An 18,607-nucleotide genomic window follows, 5' to 3' on the forward strand; every position below is an offset into this window, starting at 1 on the left:
GCATCACTATTTTCTTGTAGAAAGAATGATGCTGAGATTCTGAATCCCAGGATTCTAGTCTCAGTTATGCCATCAAGTTGTTATGTGACTTTGGGGAAGTCACTGAACTTCATTTTCCTCATTATCAAACATGACTAGAAGGACTGGCGTCTCAAATGCTTTGGATAACAACAAGATTCTGTGATATGAAAATTCTCTCTGCATTCTACAATGTGCTTACATGTCTATTGTAATATTAACTTTAAAATTATTTTGATAAAATTATTTTTATCATATATATATTTTATCATTTATATTTATATATATTTTTTTATGCCCCTCCTTCAATCCTCTTGCATGTAACTAGTCTCTCTGTGCTTGCTGGGCTGCTGCCTTACTCAGTCCTGACCCCTCTCTGGTCATTACCTGCCTAGCCTCCTACCTCACTGGGCCCCAAATAGCAAAGAAGAAAGGAAAGAAGGGGAGGAGGAAGGAAGAGAGGGTAGGTGACTCATTTTATTTTAAACTAATGACCATAAACCTCCAATCCATCGCGTTTCCCTAGTAAATTTCCCAATCTCAGAGATGTCTGTCTTATATTCTCTCTTTTCTCCCCAAACCTTCCCCTTCCTAATGCCTCCCATGTAGGCCCCCTTTCTCTCAGCCAGTGACCTCACCTCACCTTCCAGTGAGAAGGTAGAAGCCTTCAGAGGGGAACTTACTCATTGTCCTTCCACCAGATCTATAAACTTCCCTCATGTACTCTGTTCTCTGTCTTCCCTCCTGTTACAATAAAGGTGTCCCTGCTCTTATTAAAGACAAATCCCTCCCCTCATGCACTGGATCCTAGACCCTTTTACCTTCTCAAGGACTTCATCTCTCTCCTGCACCACAAACCTCTCCTCCTTTACTGGATTATTCTATTAGTATGTAAACATGCTTCTGTTTCCCCGCTTCAAAAAACAAAATAACAAACAAAAACTCTCTTGACCCCCTGCATCCTCTTTCAGCTATCTCCTTTCTCTTTCACATCTAAATTTGTCTATACTTTCTCGCCTCTTATGCTCTCCTCCACCTATTCTAATCCAGGTTCTGTCCCTACCATTCCTCTGAGGCTGCTCCTGTCGGGATTTCCAATGACCTCCATGGTGTCAAATCCAATGGAGGTTTTTTATTTGTATTCAGTTCAGCCTCTCAGCAGCTTCCATCTGGTTGGTCAGTCCCTCTTCCTTGAAATGCTCCTCTCTCGGCTTCCAGTATTCTGATTTTCCCTACCTCCAAAGCTCCTCCTCCTCATGATCTCCTCTACTGGTCCCTCTTCCACCCACCTCTAAATGCATCATGTATATTGCATCAGGGACCAGTGCTAGACCACCACTCTTTCTAATTGCACATCCTAAGTGAGCTCATTCAGATCCATGTCTTTAGATTTACCTGTATGTTGATGTCGTGGACTGAATGTGTGTTCCCCTCCCTCAATTCATATGTTGAAATCTAATCCCCAATGTGGTGGTGTTAGGAGTTGGGACCTTTGGGAGATAATTAGGTCATGAGGGTAGAACCCTCATGAATAGAATTAGTGCCCTTATAAGAAGAAGCCAGAAAGCTAGCTCAGCCATTCAGTCTATGGTAGTTTGTTATTGCAGCCCAAACTGACTAAAACAGTTGATGACTTGTATATTTCTATCTTGAGACCAGATCTTTCCCCTGAGTTCTAGATTTATATCCAACTCCCTTTGATGATCTTTCCATTTAGAACCCCAAAAGAGCACTTGCTTCCCTAATCGCTAGTCATTCTTTCCCAACTCTGTGAATAATGGCACCAACTCAGTTGTCCAAGCCAAAATCCACTAACATCACACTTGACCCTTCCTCTCCTACATCAGACCCATCAGTAATTTCTCCTGGTTGTATTGCCAAATACAACCTTCTCTCTCCTACTGTCCAATTCTGTCCATCTTCATTTCCACCACCCTGTCCCAAATCATCATTTATCCCTGTACCAAACAGGACAAATAGTTATGAGAAGAACCGCAAAACTGGAAGGTGTCATCACAGGTTCTGAGTTGGTGGGTGCAAAACTGGCAGCAGAAGCACCAAGAGATCAAATGGTGTTATGGTCATCTAAACCCTGAGGATTTCAGAAGTATCCAGCAAATATTGCCTTCCAGAAGGACAAAGCCTTGCCTGAAAAGAAAACTGCTAGGTTGAGAAACCAAATTGAGCAGGGAAGTAACACTGGGGGTAAGGGAAAGAGAAGATTCAAATAGTAGGGAGCAGGGGAGGGTCTCAGATAAAGCAGAGCTCAGAAAGTACTGTAACAGCAAAATACAACATCCGAAGTGAGAATACCACCTTAGCAGGCTAGACCTGTAGGCTTGTAGAAAATAGAGCATAAAAACTTTTCTGAACCAGGCTTAGCTCTGAGAGGCGGAGAAGTCGCCAGACTTTGAGCCCTTCACGATAACAAACAGGGAGCCCTCAAGCCCTGAAGCTGGGAAAGGTACCCTAGGACATTCCCCTCTCCACAGAAATGTCCTCCCGGTAGTCCAGGTTAACTCATTTCATTTAAACTTTGGAAAGGAGGAGGAGAATATGATCTAGCCACATACAAAGTGTTACAAGAGAAGAATGAACTATAAAGTGTTTTGACAAGAAGACACCAGAAAAATGCAGACACAAAGCAGATGAAAACTCTAACCTAACACTTCAAGCAAGGCTGAAAGAGAATAAGAAAACAAAGCTTTGAGAAACACGCATAAAGCAGACAAGAATTCTGAAACAAAATGGCCAGACAACTATGGAACTGAAAAAGAAAGACAATTATTAATTGCAGGGAAAATACATTGTAGTGCCGTAAAGAAAAAGTAATTATATTTTTCAGTCAAAAATATTCATTGAGCATCAAATTTAAGCCAGACATGGTTACTAAACAATGACCCTGACAAACACAGGAAAAAATTAGTAAAAGAAAAAAGTCATTTCAGAAATAAAAGGAATACAGGAGAGTATAGACACCATGGAAAGAACAAGGAAATAAAGGGTAGAAAGGAGAATAATGAAGATAATCCAACAAAAGTAAAGAAAATAATACAAAAGACTTGTGAGAAGGTGATAAAGATAAAAGATAAGCAAAGGAGATCCAAATATACTTGGAGTCTCTAAAGAAGAAAACACAAGGAATGAAGCAGAACAAACATTTAAAACCATAATTTGTGTTTGTTAATGTTTATTTATTAATATGTGTATACATTTGCAAAACAGTTGCAGGCATATGCACAAAATGTTGTTGACTTAGTTAGGCAATGCATGGAGTGTTCTGGATTCCCAGATCCTGGGCAATAACTTCAAGGCAGTTTTGAACTTTCAAATTTGACACATTTGTTTTAGAATTCCAGTGGTACACTTACAAGTTATGTATGTAACTTGGGGAAAATGGCAGCAATAATTCTCCCTCTCTGTATCTACCCACCCCTTCGTGTCCCCCCACATACTGCTGTGCTTGCCAGTGTGACCCACTTCGGCCAATGGAAGAACAGCAAATATGATGCAAGCTGGATTTGGCAAGGGCCTGTGCTTACCCTCAGGCTACTTTTGGAACTCAGCCATTTTTGCACAAGCCCTGCTGAATAATGAGAGACTCCTGATCATGTCCCCATCACCCAGCTGACATTGAATTCCTCCCAGCCAGATACAAGGCACCTTGGCCATCCAGGCCCCACTGAGCCAGCCCAGCCAACTTACAAAATGGTGAGAAATAAGTATTTGCTGTTTTAAATAAGTTGTTGGGTATTATGATGCAGTCCAAACTAACTTATACACTACATGATTTTAGGTGAGTTTCTTAATGTCTCTGAGTCTGAATTTTTTCATTTGTAAAAGGGAGGTAATTACCCTTGGAGAGCTATTTTGAGGATTAAATGAGAGAATATAGGTGAAGTGCTTGGCACAGCATAAATATTCAACCTAATAAAAACAACCAACCTCCGCATGCTGGAATGGGGGCAGCCCTCAGGCTGAAGCACACTGCTTTAGTACTTGGTAAGCCGGTCCTCATATCTAGAATGCCAGAGGGGAGCATGTGAAAGAACTGGAAGAACAGGGCAACAGAGGCCAAGATATGAAGGTGCATGCCCCAGATCACAGCGCTAATCACTGGGGGTGGGGGGGGAGTTCACTCTAGGCTCTTCCCTGCCCCCACCCATCTCCCCGGAAACGATGGATGCCGGGCACTCAGTGACTTGGCTGGTTCCTCCAGGAGCATCAAGTATGGACCTCTGCGGAAAACACACCAAAGAAAAGGACAACTCGCACAGGCAGGATGGATATCCAAATGTATCACGGATTGTCTAAAGACCAGAGTCTCTAATCAGTGGACCTTGGCTCGTGGCAGACACTGAGCATCCTTGTACATCTCATCCCCACCGCCACTATAAAGGGAACTGCCACTGCTCCCGCCAAGTTACATGGAAGAAAGGTGAGACTCAGAGAGATTAATAATTTGTCCAGGGTTACGATGGAGCCCAGCCCTGTCTCCTTGCAGGTCTGAGGTTTGAACCCCACCCCTTTAGGGAGCTGGGATGGAATCCAGGAGGAGGTGTGATGGGGGACGGGCACCTGGCAGATAGGTGCTGGCTGGACTCCAGGGGGTCAAGGGGCTTCCTGGAGGGGCCAAGGGTGAGGAAACGAGTTAACCACAGACCTTGAAGGGAAGGAGGGAGTCACCGGCCTCCGGGTGTATGCGACAACACGCAGAGACGGTGGGCACGGAACTCTAGGGCCGTGAAAGGTGAGGTTATAGTCTTGGTCTGATAGGAAAGGGGGTAACAGACGGTTTCCAGACAGAAAAAGCGGGCTCGAAGGTCCCCTTCCAACTGGGGAGAATGGAGCCAAGCAGCAGGCTCCGCCTCACGGGGCCCTCCTCCCCGCATCTGGAAAGGCCCGACCCCAGCCCCTGTGAGTTCCCCCCCCCTTGCCTGGCTTCTCCCTCCACATTTCCCTTCCCGCCCAAGGCCGTCCGCGGGTGAGGGCGGAGCGGGGAATGACCGCCGGTCCCGAGGCTACAATCCCCTCCGCGGCTCCCGAGAGGCCCCCTCGGCACCCCGCAGCCCTGCCTTCCCCCGCGCGGCTCGTCTTCTCTCCCAGCGAGGCCCGCGAGGCCACCCTGTTCTCTAGCACTAATTCATACTAGTAACACCCCCACACACTTTCTCCAGGTGAGTTCTGACCGCGCTGCCCGCGACAGCCTCGTTCCCCACTCTGGCCACCACCCAACCCCAAATTCCCTTCAGTTCTGGGCAAAACTCGTGTTTGCCCCCGCTTTGGGGTCGCTCTCTAGCTTCCCACACGCGCTTCGCCTAAAGAGGCGGCGTTCCCGGCTGCGGCCGGGTGTGGGCCACGCCCCCGGGGCGGGGATGGGCGGGGCGTGCAAATGAGCCGGCGCTGCGGCCCCGGGGACACCGGCGCGAGAGAGGATGCGAAAAGGCGCGAGCGAGCCAAAGGCGAACCAAAGTGTCTGGGAAAGAGGGCAGTGTTTTCCATATAATATCTACATAAGAAAGGTGAGATGTAGACCCAGAGTGAGGTTTCTCACCGTGAAGTCAAGATGAGTGAAAGAAGGAAGGCCTTCGAGAGCCCCTCACAGTTCGGCTAACGTTCTATGTGGGTTTATCAGGTTACAGTTATATGTGTTTTTGTTTGAAGACGTAACGTCAGGTGGGGTTTTGCGTGAAGAGCTGAAGTGGGGTCTCTTGTCTCGTGGACTGTGTAAGCTCTTGTAGAGGTAGAGTGTGTATGAAACATTAAGGTGACAAGTGCTTTTACTATACTTGCCTTTAAGGTGGAGATGGTGTCACTTTCTGGATTGAAAGGTTTTTCTCTATAGAGTCTGTTGATGTATTTGGGTAAATAAAGTTACTTTTCTACAAACGTATTTTCTAGTAAGGGCTCAAAGGTATAGCCCTTGCTGAAAGTGTGGGGCCTTTGCATCATTTTTCTACTGTTTAGGGATGTGGGTTTATATCATCCTTCAGTACGTTATGGTAATGTCGAAGGAAGACAGGGAAAACCTTGAGTTGCCCACTGAGGAAGGGATAGTTAGGGAAATCTAACTGTGTGGTTCTTTTCAAAAGAGAAGCTGTGCAGCAGCCTCACCTCACCCGGTTGTAAACCAACACGAGAAAGTTTTATACCAACGGACGCTCAAAAGAGATGTGGAAATGGGAAGTATGCAGTACTTGTTCCCGCTTTACTTGGTTATTTGAACTTTCAGGGAAGTGAGCGAATCTATAGATATAGGGACAGCTCGGGGGACAAGAGAGAGCTGTGGAAATAATGCATCAAGTAGGGGCCAGCCGGGTGGCCTAGCGGTTGAGTTTGCGCACTGGGCTTCCACTGCCCAGGGTTCCTGGTTGGGATCTTGGGCGCGGATTTACACACCACTTGTCAAGCCATGCTGAGGCAGCGTCCCACATAGAACTAAAAGGATGTACAACCATGCCATACAACCATCTACTGAGGTTTTGGGGAGAAAAAAGGAAAAAGGAGGAAGATTGGCAACAGTTGTTAGCTCAGGGCCAATCTTCCTCGAAAGAAAGAAAAGAAAGAATGCATCAAGTAAGTGAAAAAGTGATATCTTTGGTTTATAAATGCTCCACAACGAGGTTTATTTCACACTCCTGAAGAGTGTGAAAGGCTCCTGAAGAGCCTTCAGGAGTTGTGGTGGAGCAGGGTTGTCCCATAACAGCAAGAATATCCATTCTGACATCTACACTCAACATCTACACCTAGGCAGCATCATCAAGAGGTGATTCCTGAGCCGGCCCCTGCTTTCTCTTCAGCTTGTCTGATAGTCAATAACTAGCACCAGCCTTGTTTATTACATACCTTCCCAGTGCCCAGAGTTCATAAAACAGTAGGGGGAGAACCCTACCCAGTATGGGGAGGTAGAATGGAGTGAGGGCAGGCATTAGCCTCAGAATCAGAAGATAGAGTTGAACATGCTCAGATTACTATAGGTGGCACAGGTCACTTAACCTCTTTAAGGCCTTCATTTTCTTCATCTTAAAAATGGGAATTAAAAAAAAAGATCTCACCTCAGGAGGTTATATGAAGATGAAATGTGCCAGTACCATGCTATACATATTAATTGAATCAGAATATCAAATAATTAGAGCACAACATTAGGGAGCCTATGATAAGGTGTGAAATTTCATAGTGCTAGAGCCTAAGAGTCAGAGCTGCTCGAAGGTGAAGTTGGTGCCCGTGACATGCTGAACACAGGTGACGATCCTGCAAAGGCTGGGTGGCTACTGGACCAGGCAGTGCAGGGGCCTCCATCCTCTGCCTCATCTTATTTCTCCCACTGTGATATTGTGATTTATAAGAAATATTTATTTGGTCTTCGTCCTTGTTCCTGGCACAGAGCTCCTAAAACCCTTGGAATTTCCCATGTATTGAGAGCAAGAAAGGGATCTTTTGTTATGTTAATGAGGTGACTTTTGGAAAGCACCTAAGGTTAGGGGCCAGTTGCCAGTGGAGCCACCCATGTGATTAGAGAGTTGGAACTTTCAGTCCCACCCTCTGACCTCTGGGGAGGGGAGAAGGGTTGGTGATTGAGTTCAATCACCAATGGCTAATCAATCATGCCTATGTAATGAAGCTTCCGTGAAAACCCAAAAGACAGTGTTCAGAGAACTTCCAGGTTGGAGAACACATGGAGATTTGGGGACAGTGGTGGACTCTGAGACAGGATGGAAGACAGGGAGCCCCTTCCCACAGACCTTGCCATATGTATCTATTCCATTTGGCTGTTCCTGAGTTATATCCTTTTAAAGTAAACCGGTGATCTAGTAAGTAAAATATTTCTCTGAGTTCTGTGAGCCACTGTAGCAAATTAACCCAACCCTAGGAGGGTCAATAGCTGGTCAGTCAGAAGCACAGGTGATAACCTGGGCTTTTGACTAGCATCTGAAGTTGGGGGGGCAGTCTTGTAGGACTGAGCCCTTCACCTGTGGGATCTGATACTATCTCCAGGTAGAAAAGTGTCAGAATTGAGTTAACTGCTTGGTAGTGAGGGAAAAAAACACGTCAGAATTAGTGTTAGAATTGGACCCACCTTATCTTCCTTTCTCTCAACTTTCTTCACATTGTAAATATTCTTTTAATAAAGTCCTTATCTTTGTAAACTGTCTCAAAGCTGCTTGAAATGAAGCCTGACGTAAATAAGTAAGCAAACCCACAAATTTCACAAGCATCACTTGTAGCATTGGGCCTAGGACTTACAAGTTCTGGCCTTTCATGATTCTGTGACTTGGAGAGGTTTAGTGGACAAATTCTGTCCTCAGGGAACACAAAATAATAAAGAACACCTGAGTAAATGGAGACATAAACCATTGTCCATATATGGAAAGGTGTAATATTGGAAAGATGTCAGGTCTCCTCAAACTGATCTATATATTCAGTGAATCCCAAGCAGAATTGCAAGTGTTTTTGGAAATTGATGAGCCAAATTTAAAATTTATATGGAAAACAAAATGCCAGTAATCAAGACATACTTGAATAAGGAAAAGATAGGGGGAGGATTTGCTCTAGCAGCTATAAAGACTTATGAAACTATGGTAATTAAGACAGAGTGGTATTGGTGCAAAGATAGAAACCGAACCCAGAAACAGAACCATGAATGGTACCGGATACATACCCAGGTTCCTTACCCGCCACACAAGAGGGGCCAGATAAAACTAGAACACCAGGCTTATGGCAAGGAAAGAGTTTTTATTTCGGGTGACATCAGCCAGGAGATGAGAGCTCTCAAATTTGTCCCCTCTCCCCGAAAGATGGGAGGCAAGGGAATTTTAAAGGTTGGGTTGGAAAGCGTGTGCTGGGGTGGGGAGGGGGAGCGTGTGCTGGGGTTTCAGGGAGGGGAGAGGAGCGTGTGCTGGGGTCTCAGGGAGGGGAGGGGGAGGGTGTGCTGGGGTCTGGGGGTGGGGTGTGTGCTGGGGTCTCAGGGAGGGGAAGGGGAGCGTGTGCTGGGGTCTCAGGGAGGGGAGGAGAGCCTGTGCTGGGTCCACCGTCTGGACTTTTCTGGTTAGTTTTCACCTTCAGCCTGTGGTGGCCTTGTGAGGCCGGATCTTGATGTCTGGACCTCAACTTCCCGGGAGAGACAGCTCACTCATGTACTGAGGAGGGACAGAGAGAGTTGGTCAGTTTTAAACAACAGTTGATGGTGCTGAATATGCACAGCTGCAGTTAAGCAAAGCTTATCTCAAAGTTTTGCTCTCTTCTTCCAGCCCAGGGAAGATTTTTTAACCTCTTCTGCTCAGTTTCATGAAGAGATGGACATTGGATTAAGAATAAAGGCAGCACTTCAATGCAGTGAGGAAGATAGACTTTTCAATAAATCATGTTGAGAAAATGTGGTGTCTACATGGGAAAACAAATGAAGTAGGATGCCTGCCTCACAGGTTGCACAAAAATCAATTCTAGTTGAATCATACATCCATGAAGCTTTTACAAGATATCGTATGAGAATATATCTTCATGATCTATGGCAGTGGTTCTCAACCAGGGACAATATTGCCCCCCAGGGGACATTTGGCAATGTCTGGAGGCATTCTTTGTAGTCATGACTTGGGGAAGAGGGTTGCTACTGGCATCGAGTGGGTAGAGGCCAGGGGTGCTGCTAAACATCCTGCAATGTACAGGACAAGCTCTACAACAAAGAGTTACCTAACCCAAAATGTCAGTAGTGCTGAGGTGGGGAAACCTCACTCAAGGGTTAGGAAAATATGTCTTAAATATGACACATAAAAGCACTAACTCTATAAGTTTAATTGCTAGGTTTGACAACATTAAAATTAAGAAAGTCTCTCCATCAAAAGATACTGTCAAGAGAATGAAAATGCAAGGCAAAGAGTGGGAGATCTCATACACGTAGAGCCAGCAAAGGGCTCATTTGCAGAATATAGATAAGGAAATTGCAAACAGTGCAACAGAAAATGTTCAAGAGATCCCGACCAGAACTTCACAAAAGAGAAAATTCATATGGCCAGTAGCTATTAGGAAAGGTACTCGGTATTATTGTAAACAGGGAAATGCCTATGTATTTTAATTATTACAAATAGATACAAAATTGAAGGTCTCACAACTCCGAGTGTTGGAGAAAATGGGAAGCACTCCTGATACTGAGCAATGGGCTCGCTCTGCTCACCTCCAGCTGAGCCAATTAATCACAACGAGTTAGAGATCAAGAAATGAAGTTTAATTAGATCAGCTGGCAAATCGGAAGACAGGTGACTAACGTCTCAAAGACCCATCTTCAAAGATTACAGAATCTTGAGGCAGTTTTATAGGGAAAATGGGCAGTGAGGAGGGGGTCCAGGGATGTTGGTCTCCAGGTGTGACGGGCTCCAGGCATCACATTGTTCCATTCTTCTGTCAGCTGTGATGGATACCCCGAGGTGTGTTTCCCACCTGTGGTCAGCCTGTTCCTGGAGAGAAACTCATAGAACAAAGTTTTTAATTTACCAAGCTATAGGGGAGTACATACGTAAGTGGAGGCCATAAACCGGAAGAGCTTGTGAATTTTTTGGAGTACGTGCAGAGCAGCGAGTAGTCACACAGAGGAGGGGCTGGGGTCATTTAGTTAACAAGATGGCCTCACTTATGCTCACTTATGCTCCAACACTTCTAGAGGAGGATTTAAATTGGTAGAACCTCTTTTGAAAAACATTTGGTGTTACTCTGTCTGATAAAGCTGAATATGCAATGCTGTGTAACATGGAAATTTCACTCCTAGGCAAAAAGTCTGTAGTAATGCAGGCTTCTGTGTATCAGGAGATATACATAAGAATATCCATGACAATGTTGTTTAAAATGACCCTGGACTGGAAACATTCACAATGCCCATGAATGAATAAATGATCTGTGATTTTGTGTCTATGTACATATGTTTTTCCATAGAATGGAATACCATACAGCCATGAAAATGAACACACTGTGGTGAAATTCAGAAGTACATTGAACAAAAGAAGTGCAATGCTGTATGATTCCATTTATATAAGGTTCAAACCAAAAAACAGTCAAAACAAACTGTCATATTTTGAGATTTATACTTAGGTGATAAACTATAAAATGCAAGGATGAGATTACCATAAAAATCAAGCTAATGGGGACAAGCGGGGAAGTTAAGACTAAGAGGGAAGGGAGCCAGCCTTCTGGGGTGCAGGCAGTGTTCTAGTTCCTGATCCAAATGGTGGTTCAGTAGACTTTTCCTTTATGATACATCATTGTGTTGTAGATTTTTGTGTTGTGCACATTTCTACGTGTCCTATATTTTACAATTTAAGAACAGTGTGTTTTATTAAAAATTTTTTCAAAATAAGCTCTTCAAACAGGATATAAAAATATTGATTAGGTTATAGATCGATTGTGTTCCAGGATGATGAGTTTAAGTTTTCCTGAATCACCTTGAACACTGTGATTGGATTTGTTTCTCCTGAGACCCCGGAGCTGTGGGCTGATGAGATCTACAGACCAAAAGCCTGAGACAAAGGAAGGGGCGTGGCTTCCTGCTTCCCTACTTACCTGCTTCCAGGGGCCTGGCAGAGAAGTCTGACCAGCGAGGTAGCTGGGATTCTTCTGCTGGAGCTCAGAGTAAAACTTCCACCGGCACTAGTGCACCTTACTTCCCTTTGAGGTTCTAGCCAGGTGAACCTCTGCTCTCTGTGGGCCCACAGGACTTCTGCTTACACCACCCCAAAGACTTATAGGCTTGAGAGGTGAGGGTTCCATCTGTTTGTGGAAATTTCCCTCACAAACTAGTGCATGGTGGTGATTCCAGGTAAGAGGTGAACCAAACGGGTTTCTCTTTTGCTCAAATGTTTGGCGGTCTTTGGAATGCTAGTTGGGAGGGAAGATGGCCGAGGTACAAACAGAGGTGACTGGCTGGGAAGCACGGCTGAGGCAGGTAGGACTTCTTGGATCTGGGGCTCCTAGTGGACATGAACATGCAGAGGTGAGGTGTCAGGAGAGATCAGGGCCTTTCTTCACTCATTTATTCATTCAGCAAGTATTTATTAAGCATCTACTTTATGTCAAGCACAATTTGATATGATAATGAGACAGCAGCAAATAAGGAATCTGCTTGGTGAGGAACTTATATTCAAGTGTGGTGAGATGGAAAATAGACCAAATTTATAAATTAAGTTGTACGTTAGATTCTTGCTACTCAAAGTGTGGTCCAGGTACAGCAGCAGCACCATCACCTGGGAGGTTGGTAGAAATGCAAAATCTCAGTGCCCACCCCAGGCCCACTGAATCAGAATCAGAATTTTAACAATATCTCGAAGCCCTTTGTTAGGTGATGGCAAGTGCCATGGAGAAAAATAAAGCAGGGAAGAGGCCTAGGGTGTCCGAAGGGTTGGGGGCGCTGTCAAAACTGTGAAAAGGTGACATTCCAACTAAGGTGTAGGAAGGAGGCATCTTCCCGTGGGGATACACAGGCTTAGGGACAGAGCAGCACAAAGGCTGCGAGCCCAGGTGTGTGCCTGCGCATTCCCTTCCAGCCAGAGAAGGGAGGAGCAGGGGGAGAGACCCAAGACCTCAGGACAGTGGGACAGCCACTAGCGTCTGGGGCTTGTAGGCACATTGGGGATTTGGGCTTCCTTCTGAGTGAGGGAGGAAGCCTGATGGATTTAGAGCCAGAGGAGTGACATTAGTAGCCAGGATTACACAGCCTTGAAAGGATTATTCTGGCTGCTGGTTTGAAAATAGACAGCAAGCAGGAGCTGGGAGACCAGTTAAGAGGTGAGAGCCCTGATTCGGCAGAAACGTGGTGCAGGAGCAGTTTGGGTGGAGAGAAGTGGCCAATTCTGGATGTGTTTGGAAAGTGGGACCTGCTGCTGGTGCTGCCTGTGCAGTGTGAGAGAGGGGCAGCGGGGTCTCCTGTGGTTCCAGTCTGAGCAATGGAAGGAAGAATGGGCATCAATGGATAGAAAGCCTGCAGGAAGAGGAAGCTCCCCAAACTTCCCACAAGTTCCCTTGGAGAATAGCGGACTGGAATCTCCTGGGTCTGTGGGGAAAGCCCTAAGCTGAAGGAAATGCCTTAGAGAACTTGATTGCAGCTGATGTTTTCTTGCCAGTTTTGTTTTGTACTCTATAGTGTAGCCATGATCTTCTTAATATAGGGCATCCTATATTAAGAAAACTAAGAAAACAAAGCTGAGAGGCAAGATGAGGCTGAGGAAGTGGGCACAGAGGTGACAACCTAGCAGACTATGAAGAAAGGGTAGAAGTTGATGAAGTAAGAGGTTGGGGGTGGAGACTCCCGGAACCTCCTGAGCAGAGGTCCCCGGGCCTGAGGGAGCTGGATTTTATGCGGAGGCTGGAAAAATGGGGGGCGGCAGTTGTGGCGCTTGGGGGCTGAGGAACAGGTAGAGGCCAGAAGTGGATGGCCCGCGGAACTTGTTAAGGACTATCTTAGAACAATAGGAAACCCAGGGCTGGAGGAGACATAATCAGATTGACTTTAAAGATTTTATTTATTTATTTTCCCCCAAAGCTCCAGTAGATAGTTGTATGTCATAGCTGCACATCCTTCTAGTTGCTGTATGTGGGACGTGGCCCCAGCATGGCCGGAGAAGCAGTGCATCGGTGCGCGCCCGGGATCCAAACCCGGGCCGCCAGCAGCAGAGCGTGCGCACCTAACCGCTAAGCCACCGGGCCGGCCCCAGATTGACTTTAAAAAGATTTCTGTGGCTGCTTCCTAGAGCATGGCTCAAAGGGTGGGTCATGGTGGATGAAGGCTGATTTGCTGTGCTTGGGTCGGGGAGGTGGCAGCCAGGACGGAGAGCAGTGGGTAAACCCCGGGGTGTTTAGTAAGTTACAGCTCTTGTCATGGCTGTTTTGCATATTGGGGGAGGGTGTTTATTGTCCAGCCATCTCACAAGACTGAAAGCTTTCCCAGAGCAGAGAACATGTCTGTTTAGTCCACACATGTGCCCAGTGCCAAGCACAGCACTGGCTCAGGGTACGTGCTCAGTGATCATCTGTCACAGGCAGGCAGCAGAGACCATACAGTATCACACCAGTCTGTACCTCACACCACAGGGTGCGCTACACACGAGGAAACTGAGACCCTGAGACGGTGAGACAGTTATGCAAGTCAACCCACGAGTGAGTGACCGCCTGGCTGCAATGCCCGGTTGTGACCTGTCCAAAGGCACTCAGACCAGGAGCGGGGGTGCGGAAACCCAGCCCCACCTGTGCCTGTGGGCGAGTCCTCCCAGACAAGGGCACCCTGTCTCTGCACTCTGGCACCTGCTTCTCTCAGGCTGGGCGCCCTGGGCTCTTAACCACCGTTCCATTCTAACAAATCCCTTGTTGTCTGTGTTTTCACTCTTCCTCATCCTTCCATATGGAGGAAGTGACCTGGGGCCTCTCCAAAATTCCATTTCACCTCACCAGAATCCAGAATCAAATTAAAACCCTCCGCAAAAAAAAACTGAACCCCTCTCCTGGAAAAATCAGTCTCACTTAAGTTTCTATTTAGGGGAGGATATTTTCCTCCTGATGAATAACATTTTAGAGTCAGACCGGCCAGACCTTCCCAAGGATGAGGGCCCTGACCCCGCAGCCCCGCCTTTGGGCCAGCACTGCACAGCCACGCCCTATAGCCATGGAGCTGAGGGCACTTGGTTTTTGCAAAACACAGCTGCTTTGTTGGCCAGAGCTAAAAACTAGGAGCCACCTAGGTTTGCAGGGTTTGATTTATTTTTTTAAATCATGGTCCACACCTATTCTGTCACACCAAGCAATCCTCTTAAAAAAAGAGGTAGATCCTTTGTGCAGTGAAATAGAAGCTGGGTGCAAATACATGGTTTGGGAAGAAAAGCTGAGTCGCAAACCAGCATGTACAATCTGACCTCACACCGGTTGGATCAGAGTTTAGATAAAAGTCTGCAGTAATGCAGTGATGTACCCAGTAGTTATCTCTGGAGGGTGAAACCAGGGAATTTGATTTTACAGTGTATATTGCTGCTGTGATTTGTTTTTTAATTTTTGGCACAAACACGTATTTTTTTTTTTATTAAATGGAAAGACAAAAGCAATAAAGTAAAATAGAGACAAGTTCTCAGAATAGACCACCAGTAACATAGTAAGTGCTGCTGGCCGCCATTCCACCGTCCTAATGAGGATATTAATAGCTAACAGCCACAGAGCAGTTGCTCTGTACCCAGCGCCATTCCAAGCCCTCCATCTGTCCTCACTCTTTCAGTCATCACGACGCCTGTACGGTTGGTACCAACACTGGAGAGGCTGAGCAGCCGGCTTTGGACTGTCTCCGCCTGGGTTCACGTCTTGGCTCTTTCACTTTCTGGCTGTGCGACCTCAGGAAGTTATTTAAACTCTCTGTAACGCAGTTTCCTCGTTTGTAAAACAGGAATAACAATAGGTCCAGATCTGAACACCATAAGTGATGTCTTTCTCTGCTCTGTAACCCCAGCTATGAGATTATATATACATACACATAGTGTGTAAGTGAAAGAATGTTTGATGATCCCTATTTCTTGGCACATAAGCACTGGGACTAGCCAGTTCTGTTTTTGTAGAACTTATGATTTTAGTTTAATTTAGTTGCTTGATGTTCTTTTATTGTTTTCTTAAAACGACTTGGTTTTCTTATTTTTATTACACAAGTAATAGTATTTATGGGAAAAACATCACAAAGTACAGTTAAGTAAGAAATCCCCAAACCCAACCACTGATAAATTTTATACGTTTATTATATATTTCTAGATCTTCAAATTTACAGTGTTTTAGTGGCTACATGATATTTACAGTATATGAACATAATTTCCACTAGAAATTTGAAAGCCTGATCTTTTTAAGGACAAAGAATACATCATAGCAAAGCAATACATTTAACAGAAAATTTTTCCTCCCTCTTCCCTAGCAGAGATTCATCCATATAATGGAAAACTCTATGGCTCATGACTCTTTTCAACATGAACTTGAGGATTATATTAGAAAGCAGAAAGCCAGAGGATTACAACCAGAGCTTTGCTTTAGAAAGGTGACAGGAGACTCTGCGTACAGAGAACAGGGCCACGCTGCACCCAGACCTCTATTGCTGGAGCAGAGTCTCTTCTGGAGCTCCCACAGGTTCCCCAGTTCTTACCAAAGGCTGAGAACAGTGGAAAGCCAGTCACCCCCATGGTCCAAAATTCATCACTCCAGACGAAGACTGGAATCTCTAAACCACAGTCAGAAAAATCATGACCATTTCTTCAAAAACCCATGGTTTCCAAGTCCACCTGTGCAAGGAAAGACCACCGGCCCCCATGCAGCACAATGCAGAGAAGACACCAGCCACCTCTCAGAGGAACCCACCCGCGTCCATCAGGCACGAGATCATGACCGAAGCCAGAGGAGAAGGTCCAGGAAGGAGGGAGGAGGAGGACAAGGCAAGGAGGAACAGGTTGAGCGGAAGAGGAAGCACCGCGCAGATTCCCACAAAGAGAACAGGAGAAAGGCCCAGGTAGAGCCAGGCGGTGCAGAGACGCCCAAATACAGCAAGAAGAGCCGCCAAGATCGGGCCACCACAAAGGAGGGAAGAAGGTCCAATAGAGAGAAGAAGCAACCTGGCCAAGAGAGCCCGCAGGAGAGGGACTTGTGGGATGAAGCCATCCTCGGCAGTTGTTACTAATGTTGGGGATCTGGGGCCCCGATATTAAATGATTTGCATCCGTAGGAAAGGCTGGATTAAATGACATTGGAGCAATTCTGTGGCCATTACTTTGAAGAAAATAAAATTAGATCCCTATCTCAGACTCTGTTCAAATATAAAAACCCAGATCGTTTTAAGATATAAATGCAAAAACTAAAAATAAAAATATTGGAAAAAATACAGGAAAATTGTTTTAATCTTGGAGTATGAATGGCCTTTCTAAATAAGACACATTAGCCAGGAGCCATAAAACAAGAGAAAAAATAATAGCTGTAATTGCAGAAACTTTTAAAATCTGTGTATAACAGAAGTTTTTGTTGTAATTTTTAAAAAAAATTAACAATAAGCATTGTACATATGCATAGAACAGCTCCAGAAAGATGCTCAATACACTGATAACTGTGGGCTCTGGGGGGCAAGTACTGAGGGTGGGGACAGAGGTGGCAGGCAGACTAACTTCTCCAAGTGTACACTTCTATTTTCAATTTTGTACTATATGAGACTATTACCTTTTCAATGAATTTTTTAAAGGCAAGCAACAGATTGGGAAAAAATATTTGCAACAGTCTATGTTAAAATCTCTTGTGCCGGTTATCAAATTATTGCCTCTTAGCTCCAAGCGGCTTCTTTGCCCTGCTTCATGAGACTGGACCCTGTAGACTTGTCTCCTTGGCCCGCGGGCTTGATATTAGTCTCCGCCAGTAGAGGGCGCTGGAGGGACACCGTAAACTGGGAGCGGGAGGGACTTTTCTTCTTTTTCCCAGGTTTGCCAGTTTTCCGTGGCAGCAAGTCTGTGTCCTTGTGTGGGTGACATAGCTGCAGCTCATGCCCCGTGACATATTACTTTGTCACGGGTGGACTGTGTGACCTGTGGCAGCCACATTCTCTCTGCAGAGATCTGAATCTCAGTCTCGTGGGGAGCCCCTCTTCAAAGCGTCTCAGTTCCTTCCATGTTCACCCTCTCTCGAAGGTTCAGGGTGGGCAACCTGGACCTGCAGGTCAGATCCAGCCCTCTCTCTGCCTGTTTCTGTACTGCCCTCCATCTAAGAATGATTGTTACATTTGAACCCCAACGAAAAGAAATGTTATCCCAATAAAATGGATCCCATTCTTCTCATTAAAGAACTTTATTCCAAAGCTTGTATGCAATAATTATTATATTTTTAATTTTATCAATACAAAGGTTGTGAAAATTTGTTTTCTGTGTTGTTATATAAGAACCTACATAATATCCTCGATCGTGCCTCTTATTCCACAAAGCCTAAGGTATTTACTGCCTGGCCCTTTACCAAAAATTTTGCCAGTCCCTGCCTCGGAGTCTTCTTGTACCCTCTTTGGTAGTTAACCACCTTTTACTGGTTAAAAATTCTTTATATTTAGTTTTCTCTGTTTAAATTACTGGTATGGTTTGTCTCCTGATTTGGCCCTGATGACATAGCTCTAATAGATAAATAGCTTCTACGAATTAATAAGAAAATACAAACAACCCAATAGGAAACTAGGCATTTACCTATTCATTTAGTTAACAAATACTGAATTCCAGTCATTGTTCTAGGCACTAAAGAAAATCAGAGAATGAGATACAAAGAAAGGAAGGAAAGTAGGAAGCTTCGTTGATGTATAAAGTGGAGCTCGTTTCTGGGCTTGGCTCATGATGAGCAGGTAACTCACCTGGACTAGGTCTGGAAGGACTATGAGAGTCTTGCAGGCTGTGAGAGTATTCGTTGTTTGCTGTTTGGTACCATCCCACACTTGTAGAACTTCTGGCATCCTTAGTCCCCATCTACTAAATGCCAGCAGCTCCCTCTCCCTACCCAAACATTGAGACAATCAACATGGGCCCCCATAAATTTACAAAATGTGCCCCCTCCCATAGGTTCCTGTTCCCTCTAAGAAAGCCTG

General features: G+C 45.3%; 1 protein-coding gene across 1 annotated transcript; it reads left to right on the forward strand.

The window, feature by feature from the left end:
* Window positions 1-304: 304 nt before the first annotated feature.
* Window positions 305-17,771, forward strand: LOC147915895 (lysine-rich coiled-coil protein 1-like). The gene is made up of 3 exons (XM_087436460.1): window positions 305-3,729; window positions 4,238-4,456; window positions 15,935-17,771. Exon 3 carries the CDS (start codon window positions 15,950-15,952, stop codon window positions 16,682-16,684), a length of 735 nt encoding a protein of 244 aa, XP_087292586.1. The 5' UTR covers window positions 305-3,729; window positions 4,238-4,456; window positions 15,935-15,949; the 3' UTR covers window positions 16,685-17,771.
* Window positions 17,772-18,607: the final 836 nt, after the last annotated feature.

Source organism: Ceratotherium simum, chromosome 11, assembly GCF_057802395.1.
Source record: "Ceratotherium simum simum isolate JZ-2026a chromosome 11, ASM5780239v1, whole genome shotgun sequence".
Taxonomy (NCBI): Eukaryota; Metazoa; Chordata; class Mammalia; order Perissodactyla; family Rhinocerotidae; genus Ceratotherium; species Ceratotherium simum.

Coding starts and splice junctions, on each gene's coding strand:
- LOC147915895 (XM_087436460.1), top strand. CDS start 15,950: ATGGAAAACTCTATGGCTCATGACTCTTTTCAACATGAACTTGAGGAT.